Source organism: Tachypleus tridentatus, chromosome 7 (assembly GCF_004210375.1).
Source record: "Tachypleus tridentatus isolate NWPU-2018 chromosome 7, ASM421037v1, whole genome shotgun sequence".
NCBI lineage: Eukaryota > Metazoa > Arthropoda > Merostomata > Xiphosura > Limulidae > Tachypleus > Tachypleus tridentatus.
The window spans coordinates 9,278,178-9,300,631 of NC_134831.1; the positions used below are offsets into that span (position 1 = coordinate 9,278,178).

The window sequence follows — 22,454 nt, forward strand, 5'->3', positions numbered from 1 at the left end:
ATGATATAATACCCTGTTATAAGTTTTTATAGCTACAGGTTTCGGAGGACCATGATATAATAAATACCCTGTTATAAGTTTTTATAGCGACAGGTTTCGGAGGACCATGATATAATATCCTGTTTTAAGTTTTTATAGCCACAGGTTTCAGAGGACCATGATATAATACCCTGTTTTAAGTTTTTATAGCCACAGGTCTCGAAGGACCATGATATAATACCCTGTTATATGTTTTTATAGCCACAGGTCTCGGAGGACCATGATATAATACCCTGTTATAAGTTTTAGCGGACATTAATTGTACATGTTGTTTACATTATGATTCTACACAGACAAAAGTGAACTCCTGGATTAGTAACATCGAATAATTTCAATTTATATAGTTCATTGCTATTATCTTTACTATAGTTTTCTAATGTTTTTGAGGTATTATATACACTATTAGTTATTAGTATATTCTATGGCTGTTCATAACATCTGTCAAAAATGAAAAATAAAGTATGAACACGTGTTCATTAACTAAGTTTATGTTAACGATTTTATTTAGGGTTGTATTGCATTTTAATATCGTAGCAATAAATATTTAATAAATGAATAACAACAACTACCGTTGTTGAAAATAACGTTCAAATACATGCGCAGAAACCGTCGATATAATACAACTTCTTCTAACGTGTATAGCTTTATTTCCGCTCTTTAATAGCAATGCGTTTAGAAATGTCAACTTTTAACGAAAATATAACCGGAATGGAATATATAAAAATCTTAAAAACTTAGGATAACTGTAGAATCCGGAAAGAAACATAAATCAGTATATAACCAATGGATAAGATGTTCCACAAGATACTACTTTCAGTCAGCGGTGGAAGTGAGTTCTACCCTACTATAAAAGTGGACTTTACCCACTATAATGTTGGGATCACCGCTAGGAGCTCCAGTCAGTTTTCTCTACGTTTCTCAATCCGGTGATCATTGTCCTGTGCTCTATGCTGGTTTTTATAGTTATGAGTACCAGAACTAGAGTCGATTATGTCGTAGTAAATGTACCAGCTGCTACCTGGACTGCCTAACTTTCGAATGCTAGTGTCAGTATTACCTTATGCTGTATGACCATGTCTACAAGGTTCTGCAGCTGGACTTTTTTACGAAGCAGTGTGTGGTTCGTGGTTTTCGCTTCCTACTTTCTTCTTCCAGCAGTCCTGAGTAAGGAAACATATTTTGTATTTATATACAAGTTCTGTTCAAATATATTTCTAAGGATAATCATACACAATTATTGAAGGAAAATAGAATAAATATCACTTATTTCGTTGAGTACGTACAAGTATTTATGAAATTTCTATAGACATTTTTGTCGTTGAAACATATATAAACACCCACTCTGTGTAAGTATTGTTTCTTATTGGCTGTAGTTTTACTGCTGTATTAATTTCCCTATGTTATCATGGTTGTTTTACGACATAAAGAAACTATCGTGCAGATAGTTCAAGTTCTTTAGAAGTCCCAAGAGCTTTTGCTTTAACCAAATACCTACACCGATTAGATATTTTTTGTCTTTGATATTATTTTTCATTTTCCCTTTCTTTTCTTAATTATACAAAATTACAGACATTTGGATACACGTGAACCATTCTCAACGTCAAATCTCTTTTATTTCCATTAGAAACTTGAATATTCAGCTTCTAGCTTTTCTCTTAAGTCGTATACTCTTCCCGTCTTGTCCTACTTTTTGTGACATATACATAAGAAAAATTTCTAGTTAGGTTTCGCAGTTTGTTCTCCTGTACTTCATACGCTTATATTATTAATTTTGAATACATAATTTCCCGTGGTTTGTTTTCTTGAAAATCCAATACCGCTGCATGATTAAGTACAATGAAACCGGTCCTCCGGGTACAGCAGGAAATCTAAGGACGGTCACAATCAATTTCGATCCTCTTAGTGGATAAAGTGAATGGAACATAGACGTGCAGCTGTGCGCTTAACAATGAACACCATATAGACGTTGAAGTATATATTTCCTAAACTTTTATATATTATATACACACACACACATCTTCTGCTAAGTTAATAATGATGACAGGTAATGAAAAAGTTTTTGACAGTTTAGTGACAAGAACTTGTGTTATCTGTTTATTTGTCAAGAACTTGTGTTATCTGTTTATTTGTCAAAACTTGTGTTATCTGTTTATTTGTCAAGAACTTGTGTTATCTGTTTATTTGTCAAGAACTTGTGTTATCTGTTTATTTGTTTAGAATTAAACACAAAGCTACACCGTAGGCTATCTGAGCTCTGCCCACCGCGGGTATTGAACCCTGGTTTTAGCGTATCCTGATATGAAAGAAATTTTAAGCTGTTGGGTCTTGGATAATTGGTGGGAGACGATAATCCTTAATTACACAGCCCCTGCCGTTGGCGGTGGGTGGTGATGACCAGCTGCCTTCCCTCTAGTCTTACACTGCTAAATGAGGAACGGCAAGCGCAGATAGCCCTCGAGTAGCCTTGCACGAGATAAAACATAAACTAATCCTGCACAAGATTAAACATGTTCTCTGCATAAGATGCTATTTGTACCTGCTTGAAACAACAGGAACAACCATATCCACAACCAGCTGTAGACATTGAAAGGCGATAAACCTACGATCATGATGACGAGAAATCCATTTGAATTAAAAGTGTATTCATAAGGTGACTGGTATACGTACTAAAACTTTATTTTAAATAAAGTACAGAACAACGTTTCGAACTTCTTAGATCATTTTCAAGTTAGCAAGACCTAAGAAAGTCATAACGTTGTTTTGTACTTTGTCTGATTAAAGTTTAATAGCCACACCAGCCGTCTCATGAAATATAAACCCACGACCAGCTGCAGGCAGTGAAAGGTGATTTTCAGTGCCCTATGGGCTGTTCTTCACTTTTATACAGTATGTTAGGCTACAAAATGAAGGTTGAATTTAATAGATGGTTAGATTTTACACACACACTTTTAACATTCCACGCAACAGTTTCTACCGTACATGTTGGTGCAACAGTTAATGTACAGCAGATGGGCAAATGTGCAATATAGGAAACCTTCATTCACCGTTAGTGCAAACATATCACACAGACAAAACATCTGACACAAGTATAGTCTACAAAGATGAAGAATTCAAATAAATTAACTAAATATACATGATTTCACCCAGGATATAATTTTATAGTGTTTTCTATTAAACATTTATTCTCTAATGACTTAATGCTAATACTTTCTAATACTTTCCACGAAAAAGTTTTTACCTAATAAATAAAAATTTATTGTTGTTCCAACATTTTATTATTTGTTTCTACTATTAATTATGTAATAAAAGTGAATAATTTAATCAAATTCACTGTAACAAACGCTCAACATGTATATATGCAGTTATATTCTACGAATGTGTTGCACCAGATGGAACTTGCTATGTTGTGTTATTTAAATCCATTTTGAACAGTTTATTTGTTGTAAAACACAAAGCCACACTATGGGCTGTCTGTGCTCTAGCCACTGCGGGTATCGAAACAAGATTTTTAACGATGTAAAATTAGAGATTTAATGTTGAGCAACCGCGGGAAAAATTCAAAACGTTTCAGATATTAATTCAGAAACATTTATATAGATATACACGAAACAAATCCCTTAATTAAAACCAAACGTAAAGCTCGTTTGATGTTGTCAAACAAATGGAAGTAATTCAACAAGGACATTGAGTTCTAGAAGTTGTCAAGGAGAACCAAAAGCAGCAACTATTTTAGCAATGTTGCTAAGGTCATCATACTATAATGAAACTCTTGTTTATATGATACCCCAAAAAAAAAAACGCGATGTGCAAAATTTTTATCTTGTGTGCATTTAGATTTGCTATAAGGGTCACAATTTTCCCGTTTCGCAAAGGAGAACTATTTTTCTAAATTATTATGGTGTAGATATGACATCATGAATATGTCACACGGATAATCGGCTAGCATTCGTATTTGTAAACCTCTAAAGTTTAGATACACTAAGCTCCCGAGTTCTATATTCCCCTTTAAAGGGTTAGTTGTATATTTTAATAGCTACGCTGAGGTTCTGTTTTATGTATTCCACCCAAGGTATTATTAGGTTAATAAGAAAACCCATTTTCTTATAAGTTGCGAGGATTAATTGTTGTTTTTCTTTAATGAGACCAAGCTACGTGATAAAGATAAGTATTTCATTGCTAGTGTACTTGCAATTAATAGTAATAGTGTGTTTTCAATGTCAGTATTGAGCCACACACATGTCGAACTTTGTTTGTTTTTGAATTTCGCACAAAGCTACTCGAGGGCTATCTGTGCTAGCCGTCCCTAATTTAACAGTGCAAGACTAGAGGGAAGACAGCTAGTCATCACCACCCACCGGCGACTCTTGGGCTACTCTTTTACCAACGAATAGTGTGATTGACCGTAACATTATAACGCTCCCACGGCTGAAAGGGCGAGCATGTTTGGTGAGACGGGGATGCGAACCCGCGACCCTCAGATTACGAGTCGCACGCCTTAACACGCTTGGCCATGCCAGGCCCCATGTCGAACTTAACTTGTGATAGCTGAAAGTAAGAGAGATTTTTTCTTAACATGGTACTTTGCATTTATTTGAAAGAGGTTATTTAGCTTACTCTGGCAGGGTAAAAGTTGTCTTTAGCTAAGACGGCTTTATGTTTACATCACGGTTGTTGGCCTTTGGAAAAGGTTGCTAATTAAGGCAGCTAATTTAATGGAAAACTTGATAAATATTTTGGTGGCGATTTTTTTTACAATTTAGAGGATATGAAAATCTACAGATCAACTGTTGCCCTTGATTACCTTGATATGCGTATTTACTTTCTACAAAAAAAAGAAGCTGCAATGTTGTTTTATGACTCAATGTCACTGTCAGCGCGATGCTGCTGCCATCTGGTTTGTGAGCGAACCTTTTGAGTCAGAACTATTTACTTTTATGTCGGACAAATAGAGGCACATGCGTAGCGCACGGGATCAGAACGAAAGACTGTTCCATAGTGAAGATAAACTTTGACTTATTCACTCAGAAAAACGTATTGTTTCAGCTGAAGAAATCTTGGAATACTGCCAAAAGGCGTTAGGTATTCACTCTTATCTAATTTTTATTATCGGTTTCTTGTAGTATAGTGCCTTCCCATGGTATGAAATGATTGAAAACTTTCATATTTACATGAAACTGATTTAGAGATCAAATGTATTTGAACTCTATATTTATCTAACCCTAACTCCTTGCTTAGTTCATTAAAGCAAGTCAAACTAGACATCGTGTGAAATGATTTATTTTCGAATAAACTGATCTCTTTCCTTAATACTCCTTATAAAATCGATTTTCGTAATTTACATCTTTAGGGTTTCGGGCCGTCGTATTCCTGGCGTATTTTTCAGATTACTGCCAATAACATTAATAATAGCAGTCTACAAGTTACTCCAACTAGTTTATAACTGGTTAATTTTACTGTTATCATGATCAATCTTAATGTAATTTCTACTGTTAAAATGTTCCATATCTTAGTAAACTGTTGTTACGCAAACTTTAACAATTATTGCTACTGTTACTGTTTTATCGAAACAATCATCAATCTTTTCAATCAGAGTTTAGATTTCACTAAAATCGTCACAACAAACAAGTTCTCCACAATCTCCGCCATTATCAATAATAAATCCACAGTTTTGAAAGCACTTTATTATGCATTCGTCTTTTATGCATTTGACTGAATGACTTAAAAATACAACTACTTCTAACACATCAATTTTCACGGTCATTTCAGATGTTCTCTTACAGTCGTCCATGTTTACAGTAATATGCTGAAACATAAAATTTTGTATTTCAATTTTATACACTGTATAATTCCATTATCTAGTGGCTGTAGAACTGATGTTGTACATGGAGGTAGAAAGACTAAACAAATATTTGAAAGTTGAACTTTTGGGTGACAAGTTGCATTATCTACGAAAAGTAGAATATTCTTATTTTCTTGTTCCATTCTTTTGTTTAATTTGTTCAAAAATTCCTCGAATATAGAACTTGTCATCCACACTTTATTATTTGCTTTCCATTCCACAGGAAGTTGCTTCTTCCTTAAATTTTTGAAACAGCGCGGATTTTTCACTTTTACCTATTACCCATGGGTTCTCTAGTTTTCCATCAGCAAATGCTACCATAAGTACAGTCAGTCGTTCTTTCGAATAGCGACCTCCGGAATAATGACGGCAGAAAAAAAGAACAGAATACATTTAACCAATACTTACTGTAACAAAATGTCCGAGAATTTATTAATATTTAAAGAAATTATTAATTAAAGAAGAAATTAATATTTAATCAAACATATTTTTTCCGCCTTATTCAGTTGTAATCCTACTTGTTGATAGATGAGGTAGGTGAAATATAGTTTTCCATCCACATTATGCAGGTTCCACCATATAGAGGGCCTTTTACAAGATAAATCTTAAGATAATGCTTCAAATTTTGATATTTCCAGCTTGTACAGGTTTCTGCCCTATGCAGTTTCTTGCTTAGACAGGTTTTACTGTATCATGTCTCTGACAGTTTCAATTACATATGCCTAAGTTATTTATAATTTCAGAATTTGAAAGGATTAGAAAGGTAGCACAAATGCATTTGTAAATTTGTTTTAAGAAATTTCATAGTATACATTCCTAGATAAAGAACAAATGTGCAAAAAATAATAATATCAAAGTAAAGTCTAATCTCATGTAGGACATCTTGGAATCTGTAAATACATATTAAAACTAAGCTGGCACAATACCGAAAAAATCTGCTTTCCAAGGGTTTAGAAATAAAATTTAAAATACTTTTTCCGCAGTTCACTAAAAACTGACAATATTTTGTGCCTACATATGTCATTTCACCCTTGGTAAGATCTTAAATTTTTATTACTATGAGAAATATTCATATATCTTCCTAATCTCTTAATACAATATTTCATATCTGTGCCACTATCTGTGGCAGGGTACACAGTTGTTTTAGTCATTACCTGACAGTAGCTTAACTCGAGAATACGCAGGTTCTCTATATATTTTGTTCAGTCCACGAAGACATTACTGAATAAGTTAAACATTTTATAACTTTATTTGCATCTAATATATACATGTTTATATTAGATATATATTTAAAAAATTCAAGAATTTATCAAAAAATAAATGCTAAAATAATACTAAAAGTCGGAAAACAGATTGTCGATGTCTGTGTTGTTACATCACAGATAGCCCATTGTGTAACTTTGTGTCTCAAACAAAATAAAATATTTGTTTCAAAAATTCTGGTAATGTATGTGTGTGTTGTGGTTTCAATTACCAATTTGCCTTTTACCCATTTGGGGTAAAATATTTGATAAGATTTTGAAATATAGATTGGCTAACTTTATTGAGAAATTTATATTAATTGATAATGCACACAATGGATTTAGGAGCAAGAGTTCTAGAACTCTTCATGTGTCACAGAAACTAAAAGATTATGTTCATGAAAGTATAAATAATAAGTGCATTACATTATTAATTTCTTTGGATTTTAAAAATGCTTTTAACTCAGTGGATATTATGATTTCAATAGCACATTTAAATAATCTAAAAATACATTTTAAGTTAAAAAAGGTGATTATTGGCTTTATTCAAAATAGACAAGTTTTAATGGAAAGTATAAGTAAGAAATATAATAAGGGGATTCCACAAGGATCTAGTATGGGTCCTGTTCTGTGGAACCTTTATACTGATGGAATGTTAAAATTAAAGAGTACGAATAATACATACATACAAGCGTCTGCTGATAACACCATTATTTTAATGCGAGAAAAAGCTTCATATCTATTTACGTCATTGTGTGAGGACATATTAAATAAGGTTAACAACTGGATTTTAGAAAATAACTTAGAACTTAATATAGATAAATGAAATTTCATTTTAATTTATAAAGGTAAAAATATTACACATATACCCACAATTACTATTAGTAATAAAAGAATTAAATTCACTAAAGAACTGATATACTTAGGTATTATAATTGATATGAAACTAAACTGGTTATCGCATCTTAATTATGGTAAAAGTAAAATAGTTAATATTATTCAAAAATTAAAGCGGGTTTCAAGAGTCACTTGGGGCTTGAAACCAAAAATTTTGAAAGATATGTATAAATTAAGTATAGAAATTGGTTTGAATATACAAAAAGGATTAAAAATAAAATTTTGCAAATTCAAAGAACTGCAACATTACCCATCGCAAAAACTGTAGCCAGTTTAACACTTAATACTTTAACGGGTATTCCCCCGTTAGATATAAAACTAGAAGTTGGTGTTAAACTATATGAACTGTTTTATCTTAAACAAAATGTTAAAATGGAAGATGAAGTAATTGAATTAGAAAATATTGAAGTTCTAACGGGACTAAATTTAGCTCCTTGGAGTAATCATAGTTTTAATTGATACTTGATGAAGATCTAAAACAATTCAGTAATAAATTTTATATAGATGGTTCAAAAATTAATAATAAAGTTGGATGTGCTTATATATATATATATATCCGTAATGATGAAATTAAAGATGAAAGTATGTTTAGATTGAATGATAATACAACAGTATCTATGGGTGAACGTTTTGCAACTTTTAAGTCTATTGATTTCATGGTAAATAATAACATTTATGAAGCAGCGATTTATTCTGATTCAAAGTCATCATTAATGGCACTTAAATCATATAAAGATAATAATTATTTAGTTAATAGAATTAAAGAATATATTATTTATAATAATCTTAATATTACTTTTGTTTGGGTTAAAGCTCACATTGGGATCATTTATAATGAAACAGTAGATCTTAAGACTAAGGAAGCCACAGATAGAATGTTAATTAACGCTGAATTTGGAAATAGTAAAAACAAATTAAAACAAAATAAAATAAATAATTATTGAGAAATTGGCAACAGAGATGGGATGATGCCTCTGTTGGTATATTAACTTATAAATATTTTAATAAAGTAAATGTTAATAGATGTAAAGGATATTTTTATATGAATCAAATTTTAACAAATCATGGGGTTTTCTCAGAACATCAAGCAAGAATTCATAGAAAATCTAGTTTATGTCTCTGTGGAGAGACGGGAACACAAGAGCATATAATTCTATATTGCAAAAATTATGACTATATAAGAAATAAATATTTTCCTAAAAACTATCTTAATTGGGAATTTAAAAATTTATTGTTAGATGTGGTAGCAGTAAATGGTATTAAATGTATTATTTCTGATATACTGGAAAGGTTATGTTGACATTTGTTTGATTCTATTTGTTTTTGTTTGTTACCAAGTAGGTAACTGATATAATACATAATATAATCTTGTATATTGTAAAAAAATATATATTATTATTGTTAGAATTATTGTTAAAAAAAGAGAAAAGAAAAATTGGATTTGGCGACAAATCTTCTAGGTAGAGGAAGTATTATTGTTAGAAAAGTTAGGTTTTATTAGTTTGATTTGCCCTACTGGCTGGGTTCATGTATTTTGATACTGGAGTGATTATTAAGCAGTATTGCTTCGCAGCGACTTAATCATTATTCGAATACACTCTAAGGGGTGGGATGATATCATTTTTGGTTACCTATAGGAAGAGATTTCATTTATCCGACATATCTGCAAATCATGGAAGTTATAAAAAGCTATTCTACAGCTATGATAATTATTTTTGTACTTTTTTAAGTTTAAACACAGCTAAGATCAAGAGGTTAACTTTTAAACCGAGCAATTTCCCAGCAACGTTATTGTACGATCAAAGCAATTCGTACTTCCCTTCCTAGTGGTTTATTGTGTTTAACAACTGGCTTATGGTGTTTTATAAACTTAGAGACAGCAAGTTGAAGAAAAAAAAAGGAAACATACGTTTAAATATAACTAATTACACTAATCTCCAGTCAGAACACTGAATCAGTACACAACTTTTAGGATGGATCCGGTTCTTTCCAAAGAAACGTTACAGAACGGATTCCCGAAATTATTTAAATTATCGAATTTAGGGTGAGAAACTAACTGCTGAAAGACATCTCTGCCTCACTTTGATTTGTCTTTTTATTCTTTCAGCAAATAGTTTCGTAGATATGTAATATCAATATTAATGTAATATGTAATATTAATAAACCAACCCGTTCTATAAATAAAAAAATCCGAGACCTGCAATCTAATTTAACCGATCGAAAATAACGTTCTTTACAGCAAAGTGAAGTGTGTGTAAAAACGATGTTTTTCTACCGAGTCACACATCTACCTGTAAACATTATTTAATTTTGGTCACACATCTACCTGTAAACATTATTTAATTTTGGTCACACATCTACCTGTAAACATTACTTAATTTTGGGCACACACCTACCTGTAAACATTATTTAATTTTGGTCACACATCTACCTGTAAACATTATTTAATTTTGGTCACACATCTATCTGTAAACATTATTTAATTTTGGTAACACATCTACCTGTAAACATTATTTAATTTTGGTCACACATCTACCTGTAAACATTACTTAATTTTGGTCACACACCTACCTGTAAATATTATTTATTTAAATAAATATGTCTAACGGCTGCAACAAGACTGAACGAGATACAGTTTTGTACTCACGTTGCAAATTGGAATAGTTGTCAAAATTTATATTAATTTTATTTTCTTTAAAGTGGAGCTTAGGGTTAATACATGGGGATTTCTTAATCCGTAAGGTATAAATTACATGGAAATTTCTTCATCCATATGGTAGAAATCTTGAGAAAGACGGAGTGGTAAGGAATACATTTACAAGATTAAATAATGCAATTAACGAACACCCGATTTAACATCGATAATGAACATTATCACATGATAACACTTATTAGTTCACTCAAACAATGTATTATTGATGGGACACTTAAAGCATACGAGCATAATTTTTTCTTTGATTCTCGTGTGTGTGAGAGTGTGTACATGCACTGAACAAAATTTATATAATACAGTTCGACACAGTACCTGGTTCGTGGACTTAGAGGAAAGAGAGGAATGGGACAGTGGTGGTAATGTACGAATGAGAATTATTTCTGTTCATTTCTCTCAAATCAACAGAAGGAAGTGCTCTAAGGAAATAGCCGAATCCTGTACTCATTAACCCTACAGTTTTTGTTTGACAAACAATAAAGGCTGTTATGATTAGTTCTTTAACCGTGCAGACTTTGTGTGCTTATAAACAACAATAACAAAAAGACACTTCTCATTCGACATTAGAGAAGTAAGAAATCGTTATTATATTGGAACAATTTAGTTTGTCATTAAAGTTCTTTACAATAAACGTATAAGAACACTTGGCAAACCTATAATTGTGGCTAATATCCACTATGGCCACAGTCATAAGGCACAGTAATGATTGTCTAAATTACTTTCAGAAAAAGAGAAAACAATCAAGTTAATTTTTTTCATGTCCTTCACCTTTTCTCATTTGGACGCTAAGGCCTAAACAAGATCACGTGCTTCACTAAGTGCTACATGACATGCCTAAATCTATTACTATTTCCGTGAGTGGTGCTGAGAATTGGATTTGAAACAGCCGGTCACATTTAATTAACGTTTCAGAGCGGCTAAAGATTAAATAGACATGTTAGGGAATAGGGCCAGATCTTTGTTTTAAAAATAAATAAATGTGAGGCCAGAATAAGAAAACAACATCGAAACCACAACGTGGATAGAAAACTGAAAGATGATTAATAGGTGTTGTTAATAATTATTTCGGTTTCGTTTCTCAAGACCGAATTACGTTTTATAATTTTATTGCATTTTTAACAAAACGCCAAACAAAATTTACCTTACTCTTATTTCTAAATATTTCAAGTATTGCTAAAAAACTTTATATGGAAGACTTATGAATTTGGTTTTGTTTTTGAAGCCTGATCAGACTACATTAGAATTATTCTATAATACAAAATTCTCCTCTGTCGGTAGGAAGTTATTTAAGTGATTAAACATGTTTTCTATTCTTGATTGTTTTCTCCTATAACAGATTTTAATGGAATAAAAAGTAAAGCCAAATATTATTTCGTAACTTCACCGTGAAGGTTAAACAGTGGAAAAATAAGATCAAAGGTGAAGAGTTTATTAATGTATAATGAATCAAATGTAGCCGAATTACTGTAGGATGTGCCTTTTCAGAATACACGATCACTAGATGTTAGATGTTTACCAACCTTCCAAGAAGAAACTCTGAGAACAACTCCTTTGTAAAACAATCGATTCCTAATCTCTAATCCAGGGGTGGACAACTTATTTTTCATAGTGGCCACAGCTGTGGCTAATGAAAACCAGTCTGGCCACACAATTAAAAAAAAATGAAATATGTTAGACTTTTCCTCTACTTAACCATCTTACATTTGCAAATTCAGTTAGATCATCAAAAGTATAGTCACTGCTTTTCTTCAAAGACTCAACAAACTTTCGATGGATGAGAGAGCTTCCACTTCTAATATAATTCCCAATTTTTATAATAATGTCCATCAAATTTTTCAGTTCATCACTTTTAGACATCTGAGCACATAAAGTTTCCTCATGTAAAATGCAATGGAAAGATGGCAGCGTGGATTTCACATTATTTTCAATTACATACAGCTCCAAAAGAGAAACAAATCCTAATTTTGCTCCAGTCATGGCGGGAGCACCGTCTGTTGTGACAGAAACCAGTTTTTAAAATCCAGATTGAACTTTTTTGACATTTCAAGAAATTTTTCAAAGATAATTTTTTCCACATGTTCGATTTCGTAATCCACAAAGGTCAAACATTTCTTGCCTCACTTGAAGATCTGAAGTTACATATTGAACTCAAAATATCAACTGTGCAGTGTAACTAACATCTGTTGACTCATCTAATGCTAAATAAAAATACAAACAGTCTTTTAGTTGTTTAAGCAACTGACTTTCTATGTCTTTCGCTAACTCTATCATTTTGCAGACAATTGTTCTTCGACTTAATTCCAAATTATTTACCTTCTAAAGAATATCATCTCTTATTTTTGAATCATAATTCTCCAAAAGTTTCAATGACCATAATCAATATTTCTTTTACTTGTTCAGCATCAGAAAATTCTTTTTTGAGCTAGAATCCAAGCTACTCCAAAGCTAGTTAACTTAACTAGTTCTGTCGATGAGAAAAGTCTTTTTAGGCCTCCATTTTGTTCATGAAGTTGTGCTTTGAGAAGCTAATTTCATTCATACAATTTTTGCTATCAATTGGAAATTTTACGTCAAATTCGTTGTGAAAATTGTTAAAGTGTTTCTTAAGTTTGTATATTTTATTATTCCTAAAGCCTTTGTTACAGAAAAGACACACTGGCTTATTACTTGCTTCAATCAATGTTTACGACGATTCGGTTTACTTTATTATACAATAGCTTTTTATTGTTCAATAATACTCTTAACTTATTAAACGGTTGAAGTTTTTAGTTCGAAAGCAACACCTCTAAGTGTTGCTTCCTAAAGTTCAGTATTAGTTTTTAATTATAAAAATGTTATTCACGTTGACTTGTGTGTAAAATTGGTGCAATTGTGTCAAAATACCAGTTTCTAACACGAATAAATTGTTTTTGAATAGAAAAAAAAGAAATCCGTTGTGTTTCCCTCAATCTTCAGTCAGTTTAACTAGATGATGGCTTAACTGTTGTAACTGAGAACTGTTTAGTGAAACAAAAGCGTGTATCAATGCTTAGTCGTGGTGAACGAATAACCACAATAATGCATGAAACTAAGCGAAGTAGTCCATTGGAACATTGAGCACATGCTTTCTTAACACTAAGACTTATGACGTTTACGGCATGTTTGTTACCACTTCAAAACCTGAGCTCCTATAATGTTCCAAGTATTTGTATGATCAAAAAGGTATACGTATCCAAAATTACGATATTTAATGTCGTAAAAGACAAATGATATAACCGAATGTTTTCATGAGTAATATTTTAGACAACGTTTTGGAGAAGTGTTAACTTTAACAGTTGTATTTCAAATATGTTATAAACAAATGTGTAATCTTTGCACATCTCCAGTTAGTGTTACATAAAACCCAAAGAAAGAAACGACAGCACACGAATCGACACATAAAAAGGCTAAAAAAGAAAAGTCTATGGTATTACTTTGTGCTTATTTGATTGCTCACTGACAAAAACTGAAGTTTCATGTTTATTTGGAAATTCACCCAGAAAGAATCGTAGTTTCGAGTACGTTTCAAATTTCCTTAAAAAGGATAGAGGAAAACAGAGTTTCTTACAGTTCCTTCCTCTTTTTTATTTTCATATCAAGTGAAAGTTTATGTTTAAATGTGTTAAAGTGTACATACGAAAGCCATTCTTTAGTACTGCCTTGGAATTCGCTCAGACTTACTTTGTTCAACGTATGGTATTCACGATTGAAACGTGAAGTAAAAATTATGTTATGTAATGCAAGTAAGTAAAATAAGCAAGATGGTTATAAACGTGTGCAATGAATGCTATCCTGTTGATAAATATGTTGTTTTTTTTCTCTTTCATAAAGACGTTATTGGAAACGCTAGCTGCTTAAAACTTTGGGTTAAATCAATGACACCAGAAAATCATTTTCTTTTTGAAAGTATTTAAATACATTACACGGAGGCAAGCATTATTAGCCTACATATATATCTACTCTAAAATGACGCGTGTGTGTAAAAGGCACACCAAAAACAAAGAACTGATCAGACCTTAGGTGAATACAAAATAGTTCCTCGTTCGCACGCTGAACTATTATAGCACGTTCGATTTGAACGAATTTAAGCACTAATGGCCGATACGTCCACGGAATTGATTAAAAAGCGACCTGTAGGTAACCCAGGAGATACCATTGGTGCTAAGAGTGATATTACGTGTTTTTCCTGACAGTGTCTTGCAATACAGTTATACAGATGCATATATATCAATATTTATCAGGCTTCAAACAATTGTTTATAAAAGTAACAATAGCACTATGGCTTGTTCCATGTTATACAGAGACCTATGGCAGGCACGGATATTTAAATGAAGCCATTACAGATAACATGTAATTAGGCTAAACCTTCCATCTGTAAAATATGCCCATTTTCTGCTATCTTTCTCTGAAGTTCTACTATTTTCTATCAAATTTTTCACATTTTTAAAACTCTATTTTTTATTATTCTCTCTATCATTCCAATTTTAGTCTCTCTATTTACAACTCTCCGTATTTCTTCATTTTGTAATTTCTCCTTTATCTCACTCTGATTTTCTTCTCTCCACACACTGACTGTATCGTTCTCTGCTTTTCTTTTTTCCATACACTGACTGTATAGTTCTCTGCTTTTCTTCTCTCCGTACATTGACTGTATCCTTCTCTGCTTTTCTTCTCTCCATGCACTGACTGTATCGTTCTCTGCTTTTCTTCTCTCCATGCACTGACCGTATCGTTCTCTCCTCTTCTTTTCTCCATACACTGACTGTATCGACTTCTGTTTTTCTTCTCTCCATACACTGGCTGTATCGTTCTCTGCTTCTCTTCTCTCCATACACTGACTGCATCGTTCTCTGCTTTTCTTCTCTCCATGCACTGACTGCATCGTTCTCTGCTTTTCTTCTCTCCATGCACTGACTGTATCGTTCTCTGCTTTTCTTCTCTCCATGCACTGACTGTATCGTTCTCTGCTTTTCTTCTCTCCATGCACTGACTGTATCGTTCTCTGCTTTTCTTCTCTCCATGCACTGACTGTATCGTTCTCTGCTTTTCTTCTCTCCATGCACTGACTGTATCGTTCTCTGCTTTTCTTCTCTCCATGCACTAACTGTATCGTTCTCTGCTTTTTTTCTCTCCATGCACTGACTGTATCGACCTCTGCTTTTCTTCTCTCCATACACTGACTGTATCGTTCTATGCATTTCTTCTCTCCATACACTGGCTGTATCGTTCTCTGATTCTCTTCTCTCCATACACGAACTGCATCGTTCTCTGCTTTTCTTCTCTCCATACACGAACTGCATCGTTCTCTGCTTTTCTTCTCTCCATGCACTGACTGCATCGACTTCTGTTTTTCTTCTCTCCATACACTGGCTGTATCGTTCTCTGATTCTCTTCTCTCCATACACGAACTGCATCGTTCTCTGCTTTCTTCTCTCCATATCGAACTGCATTGTTCTTTGCTTTTCTTCTCTCCATGCACTGACTGCATCGACTTCTGTTTTTCTTCTCTCCATACACTGGCTGTATCGTTCTCTGCTTCTCTTCTCTCCATACACTGACTGCATCGTTCTCTGCTTTTCTTCTCTCCATGCACTGACTGCATCGTTCTCTGCTTTTTTTCTCTCCATGCACTGACTGTATCGTTCTCTGCTTTTCTTCTCTCCATGCACTGACTACATCGTTCTCTGCTTTTCTTCTCTCCATGCACTGACTGTATTGTTCTCTGCTTTTTCTTCTCTCCATGCACTGACTGTATTGACTCTCCTTTTCTTCTTCTCTCCATACACTAACTGTTTGTTCTATGTGTTTTTTCTCTCCATACACTGGTTGTATTGTTCTCTGCTTCTTCTCTCCATACACTGGTTGTATTGTTCTCTGCTTTCTTTCTCATACACTGAACTGCATCGTTCTCTTGCTTTTCTTCTCTCCATGCACTGATTGCATCGACTTGTTTTTTTTCTTCTCCATACACTGATTGATCGTTTCTTGCTTTTCTTCTCTTCTTGCTGACTGATTGTATCGTTCTCTGCTTTTCTCTCCATGCACTTGACTGTATCGTTCTCTTGCTTTTTTTCTCTCCATGCACTTGACTGTATTGTTCTCTTGCTTTTTCTCTCTCTCCATGCACTGTTCTTCTTTTTCTTTTTCTCTCCATGCACTGACTGTATTGACTCTGCTTTTCTTTCTCTCCATGCACTGACTGTATTGTTCTCTGCTTTTTTCTCTCCATACACTGGTTGTATTGTTCTATGCGTTTTCTCTCTCCATGCACTGACTGTATTGTTCTTTTGCTTTCTTCTCTCCATACACAACCTGCATCGTTCTCTGCTTTCTTCTCTCCATGCACTGACTGCATCGTTCTCTGCTTTTTTTCTTTCCATACACTGACTGTATCGTTCTATGTTTTCTTCTCTCCATGCACTGACTACATCGTTCTCTGCTTTTCTTCTCTCCATACACTGACTGTATCGTTCTCTGCTTTTTTCTCTCCATGCACTGACTGTATCGTTCTCTGCTTTTCTTCTCTCCATCCACTGACTACATCGTTCTCTGCTTTTCTTTCTCTCCATACACTGACTGTATCGTTCTCTGCTTTTTTTCTCTCCATGCACTGACTGTATCGACCTCTGCTTTTCTTCTCTCCATGCACTGACTGTATCGACCTCTGCTTTTCTTCTCTCCATACACTGACTGTATCGTTTTATGCATTTCTTCTCTCCATACACTGATTATCGTTCTCTTCTCTTCTCTCCATACACTGAACTGCATCGTTCTCTGCTTTTCTTCTCTCCATGCACTGACTGCATCGTTCTCTGCTTTTCTTCTCTCCATGCACTGACTGTATCGTTCTCTGCTTTTCTTCTCTCCATACACTGACTGTATCGTTCTGTGCTTTTCTTCTCTCCATGCACTGACTGTATCGTTCTCTGCTTTTCTTCTCTCCGTACATTGACCGTATCCTTCTCTGCTTTTCTTCTCTCCACACACTGACTGTATCGTTCTCTGCTTTTCTTCTCTCCATGCACTGACTGTATCGTTCTCTGCTTTTCTTTTCTCCATATACTGACTGTATCGTTCTCTGCTTCTCTTCTCTCCATACACTGACTGTATCGTTCTCTGCTTTTCTTCTCTCCATGCACTGACTGTATCGTTCTCTGCTTTTCTTTTTTCCATACACTGACTGCATCATTCTGTGTTTTTCTTCTCTCCATACACTGAGTGTATCGTTCTCTGCTTTTCTTCTCTCCGTACATTGACCGTATCGTTCTCTGCTTTTCTTCTCTCCGTACACTGACCGTATCCTTCTCTGCACCCCCCGCTAATACAGCGGTATGTCTCTGGATTTACAACGCAAAAATCAGGGGTTCGATTCCCCTCGTTGGACTGAGCAGATAGCCCTTTGCGGCTTTGCTATACGAAAAACACACACACACACCTTCTCTGCTTTTCTTCTATCCACACACTGACTGTATCGTTCTCTGCTTTTCTTCTCTCCATGCACTGACTGTATCATTCTGTGCTTTTTTTTTTCCATGCACTGACCGTATCGTTCTCTGCTCTTCTTTTCTCCATACACTGACTGTATCGACCTCTGCTTTTCTTCTCTCCATACACTGACTGTATCGTTCTATGCATTTCTTCTCTCCGTACACTGACTGTGACGTTCTCTGCTTCTTTTCTCTCCATACACTGACTGCATCGTTCTCTGGTTTTGTCTCATTTCTTGCTCCGTTACTTTTATCTTTCTCAAACCTATCAGTAATTTTACTTTCTTTTCCTTATCCCTATATAATTAAGTTCAGGGTTAATCTGATCTCACTAGAATGAATCAGTCAAGATTAACTAAGCTAATGAAATAACGGTCCAGATCGATCACTAATTTTAAAGTACTTATTGGAGTTGTGTGTCCAGATAGACACAGAGGATTACACACAAATGTTAAGTAAATCCATACAACTTTCTCTGACCATGAAGATACACAAATTACTTCAGCTCACAGCCATATAAAAACTCGATAACAAAATTGATTAGTTTCTAAAGTCAATTTAAAATCTTCCATTTTTTGTTTATTCCACATTTTCAACTTGTATTTTCGTACTAGTAAAACCGTTAACTCAAACAAGAATAAATACAATTTAATTAATATTAAAATATTTTGCTTCATAAATTTCAAAATGAAAATTTTAATGTATTGTACCACTTACTTCAACTAATCTTACCCAGGAATTAAAACAGGTAAAAATTCTTTTACCAACGAATAGTGGGATTGACCGTCTCATTATAATATCCCCACGGCTGAAAGGGCGTGCAAGATTGGTGCGACGGGGATTCAAACCAGCGACCATCAGATTACGAGTGAAACGCCTTAACCCACCTGGCCATGCCAGGTCCTTTTGGGGTATGTGTGTGTTTTCTTATAGCAAAACCACACCGGGCTATCTGCTGAGCACACCGAGGGAAATCGAACTTCTGATTTTAGCTTTATAAATCCGTAGACTTACCGCTGTACCAGCGGGGAGCTTTTGCGTAGAGGAAAAGCTGTATCCAAACATTAAATGTTTTTATTCACATAAATTTACTTTTACGATAAATAATTTTCATAAAATTTCGTTTATTACTCAGAGATCTCAGTTTCAAAAATTCTGATGTAGAATTAATTATCCGATTTCTACACAGCCCCAAAAACTATTTTAAGGAAACTTAAAGTTACATAGAAGGCTAATTTCGTTTGTTGATTTTCATATGATGACATACAATTTTTAATTTTTAAAAGAGGTTAATCATTTTGTAAATTACAGTATCATTTCTACTAGTAATGTCCTTGTCAAACATGAATACGAAATTTACTGAATATAGACAAAAACATTTTTGAAAGGACTTTCACAAAATAACTTCATTAAAATTGACATGAAGTTCACAACCACAGATATGTGGTAATCATTAGTCCTTGAGTAATCAATCAAAAATGTTGAGGAAGTACTGAAATTAAAAATGGAAGTCTTTATAACACTTCGACTTTTCGGGTGGCATTCTACTTTCTACATTCTAAATTCGTTTGTGTCTACCTGGTATATTCACGATATAATTGTCATTATGATCCCAGTATTTAGGTATTAAAAATTGCCAGAAACAGACATCAGAGAAAAATAGTTTAATATTCAGTAAAATGTTGTCGTTATGTCTCTTCACGCAGCACAAAATACAGTGTAACATTAGTTAAACACCAATAACAAAGATTTAAGTATAACAGCAAAATCGCTTACCAAACCTCATTCGATTTTGTAAATTCGAATCCTTTGGTAAATAGTAGAAAATAAGCTTTAGAGATGAGTGTGTTATGGAAGTTTTCAAAGAAGTAAGACAATATCATTCGTTGTCCACTCTACGTCAACTGACTGGTTACTTGTGTTACTGAGTAAACGTGTACTCGTAGTTATGTCTTCCTTCACATTACCAACAATTGTGGTCATCTTCAAACCTGTTTCTGAGAGTACCTTGAACACACAACTGATGTTCTCGCTCTTTTCTTTGTGTTTTATACTGACTACATAATGTCATTATTCTTATATACTTCTGCTGTGTATTTTTTGAAAATAGAAAAACTTAATAAAATACTAAAGATTTTATGAAGAAGTTATAGAATTATAACTACAAACCCCAAGTTTTGAAAATAAGTACCACTTGTGTTGTAATCTAATTTGTCTTAAAAGCGCAGGAAATTAAAAAGAACTATACAAATTGGATTTAAATCCAACTTAGACAAACCTACAATAATGTAACTAGTACAAAAGTTCGTGAAAGTCAGACATTGTAAGCGCAGCTGTATGCTTGTTACGAACTAAAACAAAAACTTGATATTAGAAGGAAAGACAAAAATTATAAACAAAACATTAAGGCTTAGAACAAGGCCTACTTCTGAAGATCACACCCAAGTTTTAATTGTGTTTTTTATTTATTCTTTGTAAGTTATAAAAACCGTGAATAAAAAAACTGTATGAACGAATAGTCATGATAATTATACAATTTATTATCTAAACTTATCCCATAAGAACTGTTAACCATGGAAGGTTATATTTAATACGTGTGGGTTGGCAAGCCTTAGTAGTAGCATAAATACGTATCCTTAACTAAATTCCAGTAACCGGGTATAAAATTGGGTTGAAAAAAGCATTCATATCTAATACTAGTGACAGTTTTAGTCATAATGTTCAGTAAATTAACTAATCCCAAGAATCAGATTTAAACATGGGTTGAAAGAAATATTCAAATAAGATCGAATACTGCTGACACGTTTAGTGCTAACATACAGTTCATTAACCAAAGCTTATTCAAACTACACGAGTTAAACATAATATAGTGTTGTGACAGCCGTAATAATGTAAAATTATTTAAAATATTACTTAGTCATAATAAAGAATTGGATTCCTAGTCCAGAGTTGAAAACAATAATAATAATGAACAAATTAAAACATTTACATTTTAAACTGCGTCTGAGTTTATTTGCAGCACAAGATACAAAAGCCAAAGAGAACCTAAATTGGACTGTAGTTCTTATTAGGACTTTTAGCTCTTTCATAGCAAAGCTTCTTCCTTCACCCCCTGAAATATAAGTTTCAAGTAATCTTTAGAATGTTACTCTATAGCAACAAGAACACAGAACTCATTAATTGCACAAGTTTCTCTGTATGCCTTGTTTTATTGGTTATTAGTTAATTTGTAAAATATGTTTAATAATATCTACTTTCATCCTTAATAGTATACTTATTTTATTAACGTTTAATTAAATAGTTATTTTTATGTAAAATCATTTTAATCTTAACATTGTTTATCTAATGGCAAACAAATTAGTTTTATTAATAACTTAGAACTCAATATCATATCTAATTTATACTTAACTCTTGGTTCAAAGGTAACCTACATCAGAAGACTTAAGTATTGGTTTAGATATCAAAATGTTTATAATTTAGTATTGCCTAACTTTTTTACAGTTTATTTTGATTACGCCCGAGGACTGTACAGTTGTCTTTTAGAAATTAGTAGTTTCTACACTAAATACCTGTCAGTATACTACATGGTGTTCTGAAAGTCACTGGGCAGTTTTGAAAACAGCGATAACAGCATTCATTCAGTCTATTTCAAGCCGGCAACTGATAGCGGTGTTTAGAAACAAAATAAGAAGGATCCAGGCCTGTATTGATGCCAATACAGACATTTTACTCTGTCTGTAAAAATAACAATATTATTTAACATTGTTTATAATTGTCATTCATATTTACCTCCTGTATTCCATATTGAAACATGTCTGTTAATAAATATATAAGTGCACAGTAACATTCCAAACACCCTGTATAATGACATCAAGTACTGTTATATTTATTAACTTGAGACAACTATGCCATCCGTTCGTAAGCAGGATATAAACTTCTCAAATACCGTCACTAACAGTATCCCAATGCAGAGTTTTATAAATATTTAGGTTAAATAGTGGATTTGTAAGCAAATGAAGATGTGATTTTGGAGTTTAAGGTATCAAAAAGATTACAATACTGAAAGATGATGGCTGTTCTAAACCACTCTAATAACTGTATATGCATTAAAGAATTACACACTTCTCTAAATAAGGGTTTTTGATAGGACAAACAAGCTGGGGCAGGTGAATCGTAAAATTAAAGACAAAAGTAAATGAAAATGGATCATATTGAAATACAAA

At 33.3% G+C, this 22,454-nt stretch overlaps 2 protein-coding genes across 2 annotated transcripts in view; one reads left to right on the forward strand and one right to left on the reverse strand.

Annotated features, from left to right (window-relative positions):
- Positions 1-20,125, reverse strand: part of LOC143255065 (uncharacterized) — a 155,481-nt gene extending 135,356 nt beyond the window's left edge. The window contains exon 1 of the mRNA XM_076510114.1: positions 20,008-20,125. Within this exon, the coding sequence (XP_076366229.1) occupies positions 20,008-20,114 (107 nt within the window). The 5' untranslated portion in view covers positions 20,115-20,125. The remainder of the gene's footprint in view (positions 1-20,007) is intronic.
- The window catches only part of LOC143255064 (neural cell adhesion molecule 2-like), a 99,373-nt gene continuing 77,737 nt past the window's right edge, over positions 819-22,454 (forward strand). The window contains exon 1 of the mRNA XM_076510113.1: positions 819-1,203. Within this exon, the coding sequence (XP_076366228.1) occupies positions 1,107-1,203 (97 nt within the window). The 5' untranslated portion in view covers positions 819-1,106. The remainder of the gene's footprint in view (positions 1,204-22,454) is intronic.